Here is an 18,605-nt window from a genome sequence, read left to right on the forward strand (position 1 = left end):
ATTTCTTCCCCATCCTTGTACTCCTCCTCCCTGGATGGTGGCTCCCATGCAGCCCATCTAATGGCAGTCCAGCACACCTGCCTGCTCCCATGCAGCTGTCCCTCAGCAGCAATTCCCATTGAAGTCCTCTCCTCCCTGAGATGGCATCTGCCTCCTTGAGCTCTGTCTTGCTTTTCAAGGATCCCTCTCCAGCCCTTCTGTCATTCTCCAGCCCCACAGCTCAAGCTGTTTGTTTTCAAATGCCTTGAGATGTCCACCCACCAGGTCCAGCTGAGCCTCCCTCTTCAGAAGGTTTTGTGCACTGGATTTCATCCTCCATGGAGAAAGGCTTCTGGTTCTTTTGAACAGAGGCAAGCTGGCTGGTGGGGCACTGGGCTTCAAAGGAAGGAACGGGGATGAGAGTTCAAGCAGTTCCTCTTCTGCCTTGTGTTATCCTTCCTGCTCTGCCAGGACCCTGATCTCCCTTCACACATGCATTACTTAATGCTACTGTAAAACACAGTTGTTGTCAAAACGATTGCCTTTTCCTCCCTTCTCTTGCAAGCTGCACTGTTATTAGCTCTGGGTTGGCTCCTTGCCTGAGCCTTCTGGGCAGTCATTCCAGTTTAACTTCCCAGAGCACAGATTCGGTGCACTAAGCAGAAGTAGCAGTCATTTCCCCACTTGCCTGGCAAGGCTCATCCTTGGCCGTTTCCTGATGTCATCCCCAGTTGTGGCTGGTTTGGGGGTAGTTTTCCATTGTCTCCTGACAAATGCTGTGATGGAAAGCATGTCTACTCCCTTTGATCCATCTAGAGTAAGCTGTTAGGGCTTGGGAGGTCAAGTCTGGTTATATGAGGTCCCTGGAGAGGGAACTTCACCATCAGCAGGGATTTGGTACCAGGCTCATTCTTAGGAGCTGATTCAACTGCCAGAATCAAGAAGTAGTGTTTGATTGAAACTCCTGAAAGTCAGGTTTTGAGTGCTCTTTGACTATGCTGTCAGAAGGTGCCAAGACCATAGGTGATTACTCGTTACTTGGAAACCAACCTTACGAGGTGCTGGATGCTTGTTTCCTTGGTGTTTGGAAAGGGATGCTGGAAAAGGGACAGCAGGGATGGACGCAGGTCCCTCCCGCGGGCTGCTGGGGTTTGTTCATGTGCAGAACCTGTAGATAATGACAGTGGCAGTCCTGTGAGTAAAATGAGAAGGCACTGTTCACTGTGGCCCTTGATTTTTAACTGAGGCAGAGTTGGCATTGATTGTCATCAACCATGAAGTCAATTGTTTGTTGTGCAGCTTTGAGTACTGATTTCAGTGTTCATATACTCCATGGAAACAGCAGTTCCAGCTAAGAAATACCAAAGCAGGGAACCCGTGGCTGGGAAGGCTCGTTACAGTGAGTCCCCTTTTGTGTGGACACCTCTGTCCATCACATTATGGGTGGGGAAACTGAGGCACAGAGCCATCACTTGTTCAGGACCTTCCTGGGGCCAGCAGCAGTGTGGGGGAACACCCTGCCGTGGTGCCCTGTGCTGATCACTTTGCTTTGGCTGCCTGCTGTCCCTATGGGTGCTGTGCTGAGCACAGGGGTGACAGGTTGATTTGAAACCCACCGTGGTTCTGAGAGCAGCTTTTGCCCACCTGAGCGGTAAGGAAAGCTGAACACTTTGCCATTCTCTCTAACAGAGCTAACATCTCCTCTGCCTGTCTTTGTCCCTGCAGGGGCTGTGTCATTGGACCGACTTTTCATTTCGACGTCCCTGCCCTCCACTTTGGTGATGTCTCCTTCGGTGAGTGTGCCCTGGGCTTGGTCCATGGGTTGAGAGCTCTGGGAATTACCAAAACGGAGCATTTTAACATAAGACCATCTGTCACTTGTGTTCTTCCATAGCAGCCTTCAGGGTGTTAAAGCCAGGGATGCTGGTTGCTTAGGCAGTCTTGTGCCATCGTGAGATCAAATAGGACCAAAGGGACAGAAAGTCAGTATTTTTTTGGTGTCCCTGTAGTCTGTTCAGCCACAATCTCCCCATCCTTGGCAGCAGAATGACTGTGAAATCCTTGTCCCAGAGGGCCCAGGGGACGGGACTGCAGCAGAAGGGAGTTTAAGCCACGTACTGGCCTGTAGCTGCTCTGGGTCAATGTTCCTGTTGCAAGGCAAGGATACCATTTACCCACCTGAACTTTAGTGCCAGATGTTAATTAACGCTGTGAGGGCCCCTCGTTGTCACCCACCAGGTAACATGCCCAAGCAGTAGCTCTGAATCAGGCACTGATGTCCTTGGACCATGGGCTCCTCCTTCCCCACCACAGGCCCAGCTCTGCTGACAGAGCAAGTGGCTGAGCATCCAGGAGCACCTCTGTTGAAATGCAGCTTCTGGCTCTCCATCTCAGTCTCACAGAAGGCTTTTTACTGAGATGATTGACAGTTTAAATGTGAAATCAATTGTGGATTGATTGAAGGGCCATTATCATTCTGTGCCCAGGATGCCTCTGTGTTTTCATGCTGTTCACGGAGTTTTTAAGAAGACTCATTACCTTTCCTGAGCCGTTTCTCCCCTCCCTCCATCACCACTCTGCCACTTCTTTATTTCCTTTTGAATAAAACAACAAGAAACACACCAGACAGAAATGTGGATATGTAACAGGAGATTCATCCCCCCTAATGTAGTTTCATTAATAAGGGCTTTTCCGCTGAAGGCAGATATTATATTTTTGCTTCTTTTAACTGTGCTGCTGACTGTTGACCTGCATCTGGCGACTTTGGTCTCATTTGGGACTGTGAAGTCTGTGTTTGTCCTTTTTGTGCTCCTCCTGCCTCCCTACTGGAGTAACTGCTGGAGGTGGGCAGTGGTGACTGTTGTTGGACATGGAGAAACCCCCCGTGGTGCCTGCAGTTGGTTTTCCTCCCCGCCTGTATTCAAATGACACTTGGTGAGCAGGCCACGGGAGATGTCTCCTTCTCGCAGAGCTGGCCAGCCGAGCCAGATGTCCAGGCCAGAGCTAGCTGTGGGCTGATGTCCTGTCTCTGCAGAACACCCCCCAGGTGTGGCTGTGTCACTGGTTTTCCATGAGGGAAAGTGAGTATCACAGCTCAAGTGATGCCAACCTGTGCAGGGCAGTGTGCAGTGTGGAAGCCATGTTCCATTTGTTAGGTGACGTGGAACATGGCTCCTGCTGATTTCTGAGCAAGCATCAGGTTTGCCTCCAGTGCGGGGCTGTGAGTTGTCACGTGCTCAGTCTGGTAGCCCCGGACAGGAGATGCCTTAAGGGTCCTGCCTTGAGAAACTGCGTTAGAGTGCTTTGCATCATGCTGTCGTTCCCAGTTTCATCCTTCCTTCCTTTTACTGCAGCTTCTCCTCGATGACAATACCCTGCTTTTAGATACTGAAAACTGTGGGAGTGTTCCCAGAGTCAACAGGGCATTGAATTTTCAGAATAAATGGTCTATCTGGATGGACACTTGTAAGTGAGAACTAATTGATGCAGGTTTGGGGGCAGGTGAGAGTGCTCCTCACAGCTAGAGAGAGAGAAACTTGTGGGGTTCAGCATCGCCAAGAGTGGGCATTTCCAAGGAAGCAATCTCTGTGATCAGCTTAAAAGGGAGCTTAAGTGACAATTAATTCCTTGCGTAGCTTCTCAGTTAGCTGTACTTCAGATTGAAAAGAGCTAAACTCCAAGCCAGTTTTATCGTAACAGGCTTTTCACACGAGGAATCATGGGACAGTTGGTGCATAAATTTATATTTGTGTTATTTTCCTAGGCTTTCCTCACACCTTGTCGTGTCGCCTCACTAATACCTCCTTGGTGCCCCTGACCTTCAACCTTCGCATTCCTGGGGACGGCCTGGGAGAGCCCAGTGTCAGCAGTTTTGCTCATATGACAGACAACACTCACCTAGTCCGGAGAAAGGGAGCCCAGCGTCACCTCAGGCCAAGAGAATTCACCATAAAGCCCTGCAGAGGGACCATCCGCCCCCTGGGATTCCTGGATATCCAGGTATGGGAAGAGTCCGGCCGTAGGTGCTCGGCGGGTGGAGCTGGAGCTTCACTGAGGGATGGGAGGGCTTTAGCACCGCTAGCTCTGAGCATAACACGGGTAGGATATCTGCACTGGTGTTGGGCTTTTGTTAGATGGGTTACTCTGGGGCTTTTCTGAAGGACCACTGCTTGGTTTCCAGAATCACAAGATGAAGATCATGTACCGTATGGTCAAGTGCAGAAGCCATTCATCTGTTTTTGAGAGCTGCTTGGAGCAGTTTCTTTGATTTAAAGTGGGCAAAGGAAGGGTGAGGACAGAAGGTGGCTGTTAAAAAGAGAGATGTCATTGTATAAAGCACTTTGCTTTTCTTCCCGGTCTTATTTGTCCCCTCCTGATGAGCAGAATGAGTTGTATTCACTGCCTGCTGGGCTGCATTTTGCCCTCAGCTTCCCAGTGTAAAGCTGAATCTGTTGAATTCCAGAGATTGCCTCTGGATTTGTGCTGTTGTAGTTGAGATTAAAAATTAGTCCTTTAATTTTAATACAGTGGGGAGTAGAGCATTAATCTAATCATGGTTACATGTGCCCTGGTAAGTGCAAGGTGTATTTAACAAAGCAGATTTGTCAGAAGACTTTTGTTACTCCCAGCAACTGTGCTCTGCATATGGACCAGCAGAAGAGTTAGGGCAGAATCCTCCCTTTCCTGCCTGTGGAACGAGAACTGGAGGACAGCACAGGTGGACGATGGCTTTTGGGAGTGATGAAGTGATGCTCTTCTCTTCCACCAGGTCACCCTGTGTTCCAACACTCTGCGGAGCTACAAGCTGGTTCTGGTGGTGGACGTGTGCGGTGTTGGCAGGGCAGTGTCGGCACTGCTCCTCACAGCCAGGTATCGGCGCTTTCCTTGCAGCTCATCATCTCTCCTCGTGCATCCAGCACCACGCTGCCTTGCACGTGGTTTGCTGGCTCCATCTCCCAGTGACAAGTGTTGCTTAATGAGGTAGTTCTGCCCAGCTAGATGTGAGATGGGCAGTGTTCTGAAAGCAGCACCTGTGCTCCATGGACAGGCGTGGCCCTGAGCCTTTTTCTAAAGGGAACAGTAATTATATTCATTATTGGCCTGGGTTTTGGTGCTTGAGGTGTAATAAATTTCCAAGGGGCCATCTTTCCTCCTTCCTGCAAGTGGTGGACTTGTGCTGGGTTGCAACCAAAATACAACATCCATTTGGGCTGCAGTGAGCAGCCTGCTGAGAGCTGGTGTCTGGGTCAGTTAATGAAGGTGCATGGGAATGGGAAAGGGGCTTATGGCAGGACTGGTGAGGGGAAGCTCAAAGCAAGATCTTATGAAGGGGAAAATAGTCCTTGATGTGGAAGGTGAGCTCAGGTTTCTCTGCTTCCCTCCGGTTCTTTTGAGCATTAATGTTCTCAGACTTCAGCCAGAAGTTGTTCTTGCTGCAGCCAGATTCAACCCTGTTGTGCTGCGGTGGGTGTCGGTTTAATTCCAAGAGGGATGAGTTCACTGTGCTGTTCCCTCTCCCAGGCAGAGTCATCCAGTCAGTGCCTGGGCTGCAGTTTTGTAAAACAAGTGCAAATGGGGACAGAGAGTGCATGGAGCCGTGGGGTGCAGGAGCTGGGAGAGGGTGATCCCCCACTGCCTGAGGCAGGGGGTGGCTTGTGCCCTCCATCGCTGGGCAAAGGGCTGAGTTCTCAGGCAGGGCAACAGCGGTGTGGGAGAGGAGGGAGTCGTTCTCCCTGAGACACTGGGGTCTTGTGCCCTTTGAGCCTTGGTGAGCACTCGGAGGGAAGGCTCCCCCAGAGCTCACGCCTTGCTGGGACTGTTGGGAGGGTCCTTGCAAGCCTCCTGGGGCAAAGAGCGGGCAGAGCTGATCAGGCAGCTCGGGGACAGGGCACCGTGCGCTGCCCGGGCACTTGGCAGCCTCTGCGAGGCCGAGTCCCGGGGTTTGCCCCACCTTTACAGGGGGTGGTGGAGTCAGAAGCAGTTAAAGGCCACTTATCTCTGTAGGGATATTAAGTGTCTATTTGACAAATGTGTTATGCTCTGTTTCATGCTACTTGGGGAGTAAACGAACTCCACATTCTCTCGTGTCTCTAATTCTCTTTTGGTCATCTCTTTGCTAGATGCATGGTTCCTGCACTGCGAGTGCTCAATCCCGTTGTGATGTTCGGACGGTGCTTCCTAAAATTCCCTTACCAGCAGATGCTGACCCTTGTGAATGACAGCGATCTTCCAGGCTGCTACAGGGTTCTTCCTCAGGTTTGGCATTGCATCCGCCTCCTGCCCTCAGACATTATCAAGAGTTTATTAGGGAAAAAAGAGGGGTTTGGATAAGACCTTGCTGGTTTATATTGAAACCTAAAGGTTGCTGAGAAAAGGAAGCTACCTGAATATAAACTTCAAGAAGCAGTTAAACAGGAAGCTACCTGAATATAAACTTCAGGAAGCAGTTAAAAAGGAACCTACCTGAATATATACTTTAGGAAGCAGTTTAAACTTTTTAGGAAGCAGTTTATATTCTAGTCTTCGGGATGCTTTCACACAGGAGCGCTTAGAGGGTTGTGAAAAGCTTCCGCAAGGACGCTGCCAGCACAGAAGTGGGTGTTTGTGGGTGCAGCAGCTTTTGGACCCTCTGAGGATGCTAAGCCCATACAAGTATCTTGCTTTGTACTGCTTTCTCCTAGGGGTTTTTGAAAATGTGTGTGAATTGCCATTGTGGTAGATCTTGAGGAGTTCAAAGTTTCCTCCAAGGTCACTCCTGTGTGTTGCGTTTGACTCTGTCCCTTACAGGAACACAAGGAGGACGCTTCTGTGTGGTACTCCAGCCCCGTGCCGTGGGGGATTGTCCAGCCTCGCAGCTCAGTGGAGGTCCCGTTGACACTGGAGGCCCAGGTGACGGGAGAGCAGGACACTGTTGCTCATGTTGCAGTGTTTGGGAATGAAGGATCCCCTTTGGTGAGTTCCGGTGGACGTGGGCCTTGGTGCAACTCCTCTTGGTGGGGTGTGAAGCCTCAGGCACGGTTGCTAACTCCAGGGATCCTTCTCGAGAAAACAAGAACTTGAAATATATGCTGGTGTGGACAAGGAAAGAAGGGGGTTGTGTATACACAACAGCTAATGCCTGTGAAACAAAGAGCTTCACAGTCAGAATTATGACTGTTCAGCAGCGATTCTTTATTCGCAGCGCTGGGCAGCGCTGGGGATCGCTCCACCACAAGTGCCACAGCTACTAACAAAGCTCTCTGACTAATATACAGAATTCATTTACGTAGTCTGAGTGTGCGTAGTAAAAATAGACTGAGGGTCTTCTCCCCGCTGGTAGTCCACATCGTCTTCCTCACACTGCCCGCTGGCTGAACTTGAGGTTTCCCATGTCCATGCATGGTCATGGAGTGACCTCACCCGTCCTTCGGCTCCTGTTTGTTCCGAGGGGGTTGGTTTAAACCGGCTCCCAGTCGCTTTTCTTGACACTGGCATCTTCTCAGGCGCTTGTCTTGCGTTCTTAGGTCCCTGTTATCAGGGATGTACTCAGGGAGTTTACCAGGCTGTCCAAGGCCTGTTTTGTCTCCACTAGGCAAGGAGTTACAGGTTTCAAGATGTTTTACAAGTGGGTAAGATGTCAGAGGGTAGTTAGGAAAAGAGTATAAATGAAATTGTATACATTGCAGTAAAATACAGGAAAAATAAAAGCTAGTGAAACACAAGTGATGGTTAACGTTAAAACTAAGCATCCTACTTTACTGGTTTCTATCCATTAACAAGGTCAGGAGGTCTTGTAATCTCAAGTATACTTGCAGCCACTCTCCTTCACCTAGAGAAGAGGAAGGATGGTATCATCCCAGGTGGTAATATAAGTGTCTGACACAGCGTTTAATTATGGCTAGGTCAGTCAGGATAAGAAGGCCAGTCTGAAGCCCAGAACAACCCCTGGGTCTCGTACTCTGCTGTGCTATTAGATGAACAGCTCTGGTGCTTCATTAGACCTTTTGTTTAGGAGCACACAGGGACATCCCTGAATCCTGCTAACGCAAGCGCTGTGTAAGAGACCGTGCTGAAAGTCAGGCTCATTACGTCTGAGAAACACCCGTCATAGCTCTTTGCCAAGAGCCGCAGCCAAAGACTCATGAGTCTCCACACCGCTTGCACCTGGAGCACAGAGATTTTTTTTTTTCTGCCAAGCTTGGGAATGGATGAGGCAAAGCATTCCTGGACTAAAGCCTCCTGAAAGCTGATGTTCACAGTCAGGCATACACAACAGCAGCAATGACCACAAAATGTAGGCAAGAGAATGTTGTCTGTAATGTCCTGGCTTCATCTAGCTGGAATTGAGAACAAATACAGTTAATTAAACTTTCATTTAAAAGGATATCAACTTTTGAAGCAGCTGTTTTAAAATGTATTCTCATCTCTCTGAGCATGAAAGAGGATGTCAGAGGGTTCCTGTGAGTTTTCTGTAACAGAAAGAAAGGCTGACATTTTGAAAGTACTTACAGGGATTGAAACTTTTAATGAAACAAGTGGAAATGATGCTGCTCAATCTCCTGAATGCGTCCTGAATGTTTTTACTGATGTGAGGAGGTGGTTTAGCAAAGGGATCCCCATTCCTCCCCCAATAGTCTGTGCCAGTTCTTCAAGAACAGAACTTTTGGGTCTCAGACTGTCAAAAGAAAAAAATACTGCTTGAGTGATGTAATTAATAATTAATGCCCATTATCCATATAATACCAGGAATAGACGTAAGTGCAAATCAGAGCAACTAGCTTGTGTGATCTCTACTCTAAAGGGCCTGCTTTGCCTCTGGCTGGTGCTGGCTTTCACAGGTGTAGCTTTGGGACTAAAGCCACTGTCCCAGTGTGCTGTGCAGCAGCAGAAGTCAGGGAGGTGGTCTGGGGCAAGACTGAGCAGTAGAAGCAGTGGGAGCAGGCACAGGTAGAGGAAGGAGAGTTACCAGTGTGGAGGAGGTGTGGAAAACCAAGCAGGGGAAACAGGGTTTCTTTATCCCCTGATAACGGGAGCTTGTGGCTTTCAGATGTGATCAGACCAGGTCCCACACTGGCTCCAGGCCCTCTGTTTCAGTTTTACAACACTGAAAACTTCAAACAGCCCTAATTATCCCCCAGTCTAGGAGTACCCTTTATTGCTGTTTAATCATTTTAAACTTTCTCTCTTCTTTTTTTTTTTATCTTTCCTACCTGCTTTCTGGAGCAGAAAATCCATCTAGTGAGCACTGGAGAAGGACCAGTTGTCTATGCGTATCCAAGCAAAATAAATTTTGGCAGTATCCAAGTTCTGCAAGATGCCTCCCGAACTCTCCACCTCTCCAATCAGAGTGTCATACCTGCATCCTTCAGGGCAACGATGGTAAGTGTCTGTGGGGCTGTTTTCCAGCAAAAATGACTGACAAGCAACCTGTGACTTGATTTTTATATGCAACATTTGCATATCACTTGATGATTGAGAAAGCAATGTATTCCATCACAATGCAGCAAGAGGAGCCTGGTCTGGGGGCAGTTTTAGCTGGGGGACCCCTGAGTAAAACAGAAAATTTGCATAGATGCTTGATCAGAAATGAGTCTGGATCAGTGTTGCAAGTTCTCCCTTTATTTTGTGGAAGGCATTTAGCTCTAAGAGTCATGTGTTTGGGGCTCTGAGACCAAGAGAACGCCGTGGCCCTTTGCTCCTGAGAGGGCATGGGTTTCCCTGTTAGATCTGCAAGAGTGATGCAGCTGGGTGCTTTTCCCGGAGGAAAAGCAGGAGGAGTTTGGTTGTCAAACCAGGTGGCCCTGATCTCCCGAGCCCAGCGAGGAAGTGCAGGTGGGATCCGGAGGGGTGAGCTATGGACCAGGGACACAAATGGAGACAAATTTTGTTAGCTCACTCAGCAGTCTGCTATTGGCTGAACCAAGCTTGGCAAGTTAGGCTCTGTTGTCAGTGGCAGTGAGTGCCACACTACTTTTCTTTTTTTAGAGGCTCTGCCTTTTGATTTCATAAAACATCCCCTTGATGGTGCTCTGGGGCAGAGGATAAACCAAAGTGGTCCCCATCCGTGCTTTTGCCGAGGAGATGCTGCTGCTGAGGTGCCAGGAGGTGGCTGGTGGTTGGTGGGAGCATCTAGCCAGCCTCATGCCCTGACCTCCACCTCCTGCTGGGGCTCGGAGTGGTCTGGGGCTCTCTTCTGACACTGGCAGTTTGTGCGGATAAAGAGTGGCTTTGAAATGAAGAACGCAGGGTTCCCCACCTTAGGACTGCTGAAACACCTGGGATGAGGCTCTGTGCACAACTGATGTGGGACGGGGTTTTATTTCCCCTTCATGTGCAGACTCCGTGAGGAGCGATGGGTTGGCTGACAGGTGTGAATGCTCCCTCGCTAGGGCTGTGGCTTGGTAAAGTACAGCTGCATTTTAATACTGAGTTATGCTTCCTCTTTCACTTGTGCAAGGCCAGAATGACCAGATCACTTAATTAGCTAGCTTTAAGCAGCTTCAAGAGAACTGAGTGTAGTGGCTTCTCAGTCATCCCTTAGGGCATCCATCCCATCCCAACCATCAATGCCATTCCATCCATCCATCCATCCATCCATCCATCCATCCATCCATCCATCCATCCATCTCTTAGATGCACAGTAGTGTCTTATATGCAAATTCTGGCAGCTCTTACTCACAATGGAAATCTGTCCTAGGAGAAGCTAATGATCTCAGCATTGAACTTCTTGAATAAGTGATTGATCCCCACCCTTGCCCAGCACTCAGGGACTCTGTGCAAGCTCCTGCAGGGACAAAAATAGCCACTGTTTTTGTCTATCCAGTGCACAGGGCTACTGGGGTGTGTTCTGGAGCATTCAAGGATAAGCGAGTAGCAGGGACGTTATCAGAAGTTAGATCGTGGTCTTCAAAGTGGGGGGAATTTTTAGCGTGGCTCCAAGAGATTCCTTGTCTCTGGGACGCACCCTGGATCCACACAGGCAGAAGCTGACCTGGAAACCTGAGTGAGTCTGGCCTGGCAGAGCCTTTTGGTCCCGGCAGGTCTCCTGTTCAGTGGTGCACTGTGCTGCCCCGTGCTGCCCCTTGGACCCACACCAAATGCTAACGGAAAGAATGAGGATACGATGCCATTCCTGCTCCTCTGGAGTGGGCTGTTGGCCCTGGCTCAACCTGGGTAATTCAAAGTCTGGCTCCATTGAGACAGCCTGTCGTTATTCCTCAGTCGTAGTTTCTTGGGTACAATTTACTGCCTGGCTTGTTGCCAAGCTTTGATAAATGAGTTTTGCCAGATAGCAGACATGCAGATTGACCTCTGGGGCAGAGCTACCGGGTCTCCTTTTCCAGTGAGCTACCGTGAATCAGAGGGCAAAGCTAACAGCCACCAGCTTGGTGTGAACGCCTTGGCTGGGTAGCCCTCGGCCTGTGGCAGCACGGTGGATCCTCTGAGGCTAGTGATGGGCTGCGCATGGGATGCAGGGGCAGCAGAGGAGGGTTGGTGGGATCCTGTGTGAGGCCCCAGAGTTTACCCTGTGCCAACAACCTTCCTTCATCCCATTCTCATCTTGCTTTTTTTAAGACTTTTGCAGCTCTAGAGGACAAATTAAATGGAGCAGAGTTGATTGATTTTGCCAGCACTTGGAATAATGTTGATGCCTTTGGCATGCTCCACCTGGGATGCAGGCGTGAGGACCCGACCTGCTCTCCATGCAGGGCACAGCCAGCCTAAGGAGCTATCCGAGTTGGGGCATCCTACACACGCTGCTGGGACGCTGCCTGCTCAGCAAGTTATTGCTTCCCTTTCCCCAGAAAGTCTTACCCTTGCTAGCAGAGGTCGCTTTGGGGGGTTATTTAAAATGCTTCCCAAGACTTCAAAGTGCTGCTTGGTTTTCTGATGCTCTTCTCCCTTGGGCTGGTTGGTGTCCTGTTAGATCTGAGTGCTGCCAGCCTGATGGACGGAAACTCGAGCTAACCTCACCTGGATCGAGCATTTGCTTGGATCATGTCAGGCCTCCAAGCACACTGTTGCTTTCCATTAAAAAATAAAAAGGCGGGGGGAAACCTCTTCTCTTACAATACCACAGAGTTTTGGGTGAGTAGTGCCTGTCACCCCAAACACAGCACTGAACTGTGGGGTGCAGGCATCACCACCACCACTGTGATGGACACTTGGAAGCCGTACATCTGCCTCCCTGTGCGTTTCCCGCTGGCCAGGGAGCACAGTGTGCGTTTTTTTCTCTGCAGGCTTGCTCCCTGGGAATGTGGTTTTAGAGGGGCTGGGGTCCAGCACCTTCACTGCCCCAAATGTGGAGGGAGGTCCATGAGAAACCAGAGGGAAGAGAGTGCTGGGAAGCTCCGGCCATGCCTACAGGGCACATGCCTTCCAGTTTGCTTTCTGCTTATTGCTTTACTGTCCTGCTATGAACATTTATAGCTGAATTTTCCAAAGCAGAGGGCACTTGGGCACCTCACTGCAGCTGGTGATCAGTGGGAACCGAGTGCTTCAGTTCTTCGGGGGCTGTTGAGAAGCACTGAGTAACTCTTGGGAAAGAAGACGTTGGTGTCAGGGTTTTGATCAGCCGGTTTTGCTGAGTTACTCTTCAGGCTCTCAGCAGTATCCCCCAGGTGTGGCTGCTGCGGTGGGATTTGAGCAGTCCTGTCTTCCTCTGGCCTTGAGCCTTTATGCCAACCCAGCCACCATTGTCAGGAAACCAGGAGAGGTGAAGTAGCTTCCCTTGGCGTGTGCTCCAAAAGAGAGACTGGAGGAGGAATAACCTCCTCCTGAGGATGAGCATCCCTTGGGTTGGGCAACACTGGGTTAATAAAGTGAGTCTGTTAAAGGAAGGTAAAATACAGGTTGTAAAAGCTCCTGCATAGTTGCTGTTTCCAGCTTGGATTTAGGGAAATGGAGCCTCTCTGGTTTTTATCCTCATATCTTCAGTCCTTCTTTTTCCTGCACCCCACAAGAGCCCAGGGTCCATGGTTTCCATGCTAAGTTAGTGTTTGGCTTGTCTTACAGGCTCGCGAATCCTCATGCTGGAGGATTGAACCCAGTGAAGGAGTGATTCCCCCTGAGACAGAGGTGTCTGTGGCTGTCATAGCAAGCTTGGATGACACGAAGAAATTCAAGGACGAGGTGAACCTGTTCATAGAGAACAGCCACACCTACGTTATCCCCATCCGGGCTGTTGGCATTGGCACCACGATTGTTGCCGACAAACCCTTTGCTCCGGAGCTCAACTTGGGACCACACTTCAGGTAGGGTATCTCTCAGCTTCTGCCGTGGGCTCAGCAAGGAGCAGTTTTGCTGTAGTCCTTCAGGCTGGTGGTTCTTCAGCGCTCAAGGTCCTGGCTCTGTTTTCCTGAAGCCACGGGGCTTCCTTTAGAAACCTTCTATGGCCATTTGAAAGTTGTTAGATACCCTCAAAAGCCACCAAAACGGAAACCAGTTGTTAAATTGTCACTGACTTGTCTTTAGTTATAATACATATATTTCCTCACTTGAACAAAAAGAGATTTGGAGGAAAACAGCAGGTCCTGGAAGCCTCTGAGTGGAAGATGCTACATCACAAGTATAAACATTTCCCTTTGCAATAATGTTGCTTGTTTTTCCCTTCCCTGCAGAGTATCATCTGGCAACAGCAGAAAACCTTGGTGGTAGCTTGTTAGCAGGTCCTTGACTAAATTAATGGTGCTGTTTTGTTTGCCCTCTGCCCAGTAGTCCTGGAGGAGCAGCAGAATTTCTTTGCCCCCTGTCATCCCTCATTTGCTCGCCTTCCCCGTCTCCCCTGCCGGGCTGCTCTTCATCAGACCGAGTTGCTCTGCCCTCGTCTCTCCCACCGGCTTTCCTCGGCGTCAGCACCGCAGAGGAGCCTGAGGCACGGGCAGGTGAGGGTGGCACTGGACCAGCTCTGGAAGGGAGAGGAGGAGAAGTCCACTGAGTTTGGGCAGGATAAATGGAAGTTGTTAATTAAAGAGCTTAGCTCAAAGGAGGGGGTTCACTGGTCCTAACGCCTCTGTCTGACCAGGCCTGTTCCTGTAAATGGGATAAAAATAAGCCTTTTCAAAGTGCTGCCTGCTTTGTGTTGGACACCTCTTAGGATGAGAAGAATAGTCTTTTTGAGGTGCCTGTTCCTTTCCCTGGCTGCAGAGTGTCCACCGTGGTCCAATCCCTAAATTTGGGGGCAGAAAGAGCAGGTTGATCCTACTCTTTAGGACAGATTTTGGGGGTTTAAATATGTATGCACAAGCCACCCACATACGCAGGGACATTGCAGGGAGGTTGGTGCTTGTCCAGCGTGTCCTGTGCTCTGTGCAGCCACAAACTGGCTACCCAACGGAGTGGGTGATGTCAGTGTGATTTGTGTCATGGTCCTCTGCCCACCTTCACGTCTTGCTCTGCAGACTCTGGAGTTGTTGCCTTTGCTGTTGGCTGCAGAGCTGCCGCCAGGTGAGCTGAGACGAGACCCAGGTAACATCTCAGATGAGTTGGGCTTTCCCAGAGCCACAAATTCTGCATCCACCCAGAGCTTCTCCAGGCTCTCATCTGTGCTGTCCACCACAGAAACCATTTCACACTAAGCTTGTACGCATCATGTTTTGACAGTCTGTTTCAAAGGCTGGTTGGTTCTCTACTCTCGGGTCTGTGCATTTAGCTGCTTGTGGCAGACATGCATTTTGTAAGCCATGTATTCTGTCCTTTTCAAAAAAACAGTAACTGTTCCAGGAACAATTCACGTCCTGGTCATGCTCAGATTTATAGAAGGTAAAGACGAGCCTGCAGTTAGTGTTTCTTTACATGAAGAAATCAATTTCCATTGAGTATTCATTTTGGTTTATATCTAGCTCTAGTTATTCATCTCTCATCGTTGCTCCATCCCCTCAGCAGCCAGACCTGGTCTTGCTGCCGTGTTTGATTTGGAGAAACTTCTGTTGATCTGTGTTCTCACAGTGCATTTATCTTCCTAAACCACAACACCAGCTGCACTGTTCAGGCAAAGGACGATGTGTTCGGGGTGATGAGTTTGGATGCTCCCTAAGGGACTGGGAGTGCCAGGGCAGGGGCCCTGCCAGCGAGGCAAGGGGTGCCCAGGTCACCGGAGGGTCTCTAGGCTGGTGATGCTCTGTCTGCAGCAGCTGAGATGATGATCTTCATGCAGCTCTTCCTTGCTGTACGCGAACAGAGCAGCTGCTGGATGCTGATAAACTTAGGGGCAACCAAGGTCTGGCTTTTGCTGAAGCTTTGAGCTAGGTCAGCCTTTTTGGAGGTGCTTTTATTGCTGAGTGTGCAGTCGGGTAACGCCATCGGGATGCTGAAGCTGGGTGACCGCTGGGAGATAGCAGCTCCCATGACTTTTTCCATCTCTTTTCCCTTCCAGCCTGGATCCCTGCTGTTACCGCTTCAAGATAACAAACAAAGGACGGCGCACCCATTGGCTCTACTGGTCAACAGCAGGTTCTGGCTCGTTTCGCCAGCGTCATCGTGTCCCTGCTGTCAGCACCAGCAAGGGCCAAGGTTCCTCCCAGAGCCCCAGACCTGCCCGCCCTGTGTTTAAGGTTCAACCACTGAGCGTGGAGCTGATGCCGGGCAAGACTACGGAGATGGTGCTGGAAGGCTTCTCCAGCACTCCTCAGGTGAGGTCCCCCCAAGGGCTGAGCCTTCCCCATCAGGAGCAAGTGCTTTCAAGAAACTGTTCTAACAGCACAAGCTACCATGGCAGCACCAGCTTTCCTTGATGGCCACCATCAGTTCCTAAGGCTTTTTCATGTTTCCATGGCTACCATAAACCCAACCTGCTGATACCAAAACACGGACTGAAGGAGATATTGCTCCTTCAGGGGCAAATGGCAGGTTACAAGGTGTCATGTGCTGAGGCAGAAAGGAAGGGCAGAGAAAATAAGTTACGCTTAGACTAGGAGCACAGGCAGAAAGTGCCAAGTAATGTATTTGGGGGAAGCAGTGAGTAAAACAAAACACCTGTGAAGGGAGGGAGTGTCTGGGAGTAGCATCATTTTTCCTCTGTAGACAAACATGGGCAGAGGGCTTGTCTAGCACTGAGTCCTGAAGCAGAAAAATGAACACAGTGTGTCAGCTGTAGTGATTGGGTGATGTTCATCTACTTGGAAAGTTGTTTGCAGGGATCATTATAATTGACAGCTTGACTTTGTCAATATTTCCATAACGGCTCGCCCCAGTCTCTCAGCCAGTCCCAGGGTCCCAAGGGCAGCCAGGTCTCACAGCACCCTTGGATGGCAGCTCAGAGGGGGAGATTTCAGCAGGGTCACGGGGTGTTCTCCTCCCTGACCCTTCCTTCCAGGGCAATCCTACTCTGCAGAGAAGCTGCCAGCTAACCCTGGTGTGCATTCCCTCTGTCCAAGACTGCTGGGCACAGATGTTCAGGCGAATGTGTAATAAACCTGCATCGAGCTCCTGCTGATACTTGTGTTTTGAAAGGTGTTTTAAAGGGCTGCCTTGGTAGGTAGCTTGAGGAATATTTGATTACTCACCTAGTTGACTACGATGGGAGTGTCTCTGTGCAGTTTGGAGCCCAAAGGTTTTGTTGAAGCAGGGAAAAGAAAGGAAATAAAGTGATCAGGGTGCTGGAGAGGCTGTCTTGCCGGGAAAGCCTAAAGGGGATCTGTGAGCTGAACTGTGGCTACCTGACTCCTGCAGTCAAAGCCAAGACCCTGCGAGTGGGCTTTCCACCTTCCTAAGGTCTTGAGAACTTAATACTCTTGATGTCGGTCAGAAGCCCAACTCCCTGCATCGCACATGCAGCACAGATGGTTTTGAGTCTGTAGGCTCTGAGGAGGAGTTGTGGTGTTGTAGCAGAGGGATGAGTGAGAAATGAAGGGAGGAATTTGGGGAACTGAAACCATGAGAAATCAGGAAAAAGTCTTAAGTGTAAGAGCATCCAGCTTAAGCAGAGGGTTTTCTTGTGAACTGCAAGACATCTTTTTTCCTGGGGAGGTTTCTTTTAAAACCAGCTCTAGGAGGGCACAGTGCCTGCTAGGAATGAGTGCCCCCCTCTTTACCTGAAGGCAGTCATCCTATTTGGGTTTATCCCATGGATCCTGTCCTCTAAGCTTCCAAGGGATGGTTTGCTAGCATTGGCCCTTCTGTCACCTGTTTCCCTTAATATAGTTGCATTTTTAAAAATTTTTTTTAATCAGTTCCTACAGCTTTCTGTAAGTATTATGCTTGGCAGGGGGACAAATCAAAACAGTAATAATTTGGGGCAGGGACTATTACAGTTGTAGGCAGCACATGACTCACAAGGGCTTTTTGTGGATAGTGGGGTGTGGCATTACAGACGTTTGAGAGCAGAATAAATAGGATAAAAAGAAAAGGGGGCTGTTGAGGAGCCCAGTGACTGTAACTTGATGGCGGTAATAGGGTCTGAGATTGGGTGGGTAGCAAACTCAGTGCATTTTGGGGACGCCCTGCTGGGCCCTGCTGGGTGACTTGTGACGACTCCATGCAGGTGGTGAAGGAGCGGCTGCTGTGCCACGCCGTCGTGGGGAGGAAGGCAGAGAAGGCTCCGATAATGGAAGTGGATGTCACCTGTGAGTTCATTGCTCCCATCCTGCAAATGTCCTCCAGAGAAATCACTTTCCGGGTGGAGAAGGTAAGTCTCTGGATTTCATCCCGGCATTGAAGAGCATGGCTGGTGACTGAAAGCCTGGTGGGGGGTGTGCTTGTGTTCAAAGGAGGAAGTTAAGTGGCTTCTCCAAGTCCCTGAGGCTTTGACTATTGAGCTGAGCGGGACCAAGATTTTGCCATTAACACCGAGATCACTATTTCGCTTCTCTGGGATCAGGAGCAGTCCCACCAGCTGTATTCTGCCTTTTTGATGTGGAGACAGAGTTGAGCTTCTGAGCCAAGGGCACAGGGCGAGATGTGTGGGACCCACGAGAACAGCGTGGGCTTTGCACAGCCACCTCGTGTGCTGGGGCTGAGGTGGGCAAGCAGAGTGCTGCAGCTGAGCGATGCTAAACCCCCTCCTCACCCTTCCTGAGGGGCTTTGTAAAGTAAGTGAGAGTGTTTTTAGAGATGGGACTGGTTTTTAACTTCACCCAAGGAAAACAGAACAGCTGCTCTGCCGAGGGGGATCATGGCTACTTCTAGAGAGACACCAGTTCCTGTACTCGGTGTGAAGGGAGGCTTCTGGGGATCCTCCAAGGCACGGTGATATCTGAACACTGATCCTGTAGGGAAGCTGAGAAGAACTGAGATTCCTCTCTCCAGCTCTTCAGGCTGATGAGAAAAACCTGTCATTTTGTCTGTTTGCCTTCTCTGCTCTTGGCATGGATGGTAGCTCTTTGCAATTCCCCAAGCTTCACCTTCTTCAAAGGACCCGCAGACATCCTTTAGCTGCAGTGATGATAACACCAGCACAAAGCAGGTGCCCCTTAGCCTCTGGATCCTGACTCCTGCATCACCTTTCCCTCTCCCATGAGGTGTCTGAAAAAGAGAAGATATTTCATTATTTAGTTTCTGTGTTTTCAGGTCTCTCCTCTGGTTCCCAGGCTTCCAGAGAAGCATAAAATCCTGTGAGTGGGTAGTTTGGGTTTAATTAATTAGAAGCTTTTCAGCTGTCCCTGATGTCTGCCTGTGGTCTGCTTGATGCCACGCGCTCAGATTTATTGAGT

At 49.8% G+C, this 18,605-nt stretch overlaps 1 protein-coding gene across 1 annotated transcript in view; it reads left to right on the forward strand.

The window, feature by feature from the left end:
* Window positions 1-18,605, forward strand: part of LOC113480132 (hydrocephalus-inducing protein homolog) — a 96,047-nt gene that overhangs the window by 44,004 nt on the left and 33,438 nt on the right. The window contains exons 12-20 of the mRNA XM_026848750.1: window positions 1,705-1,772; window positions 3,743-3,978; window positions 4,748-4,848; window positions 6,099-6,234; window positions 6,766-6,930; window positions 9,184-9,336; window positions 12,973-13,211; window positions 15,332-15,587; window positions 17,438-17,581. Of these exons, the coding sequence (XP_026704551.1) occupies window positions 1,705-1,772; window positions 3,743-3,978; window positions 4,748-4,848; window positions 6,099-6,234; window positions 6,766-6,930; window positions 9,184-9,336; window positions 12,973-13,211; window positions 15,332-15,587; window positions 17,438-17,581 (1,498 nt within the window). The remainder of the gene's footprint in view (window positions 1-1,704; window positions 1,773-3,742; window positions 3,979-4,747; window positions 4,849-6,098; window positions 6,235-6,765; window positions 6,931-9,183; window positions 9,337-12,972; window positions 13,212-15,331; window positions 15,588-17,437; window positions 17,582-18,605) is intronic.

The sequence above is a fragment of the Athene cunicularia genome (genome assembly GCF_003259725.1).
Source record: "Athene cunicularia isolate RWA chromosome 4 unlocalized genomic scaffold, athCun1 chr4_part3, whole genome shotgun sequence".
Lineage (NCBI taxonomy): Eukaryota > Metazoa > Chordata > Aves > Strigiformes > Strigidae > Athene > Athene cunicularia.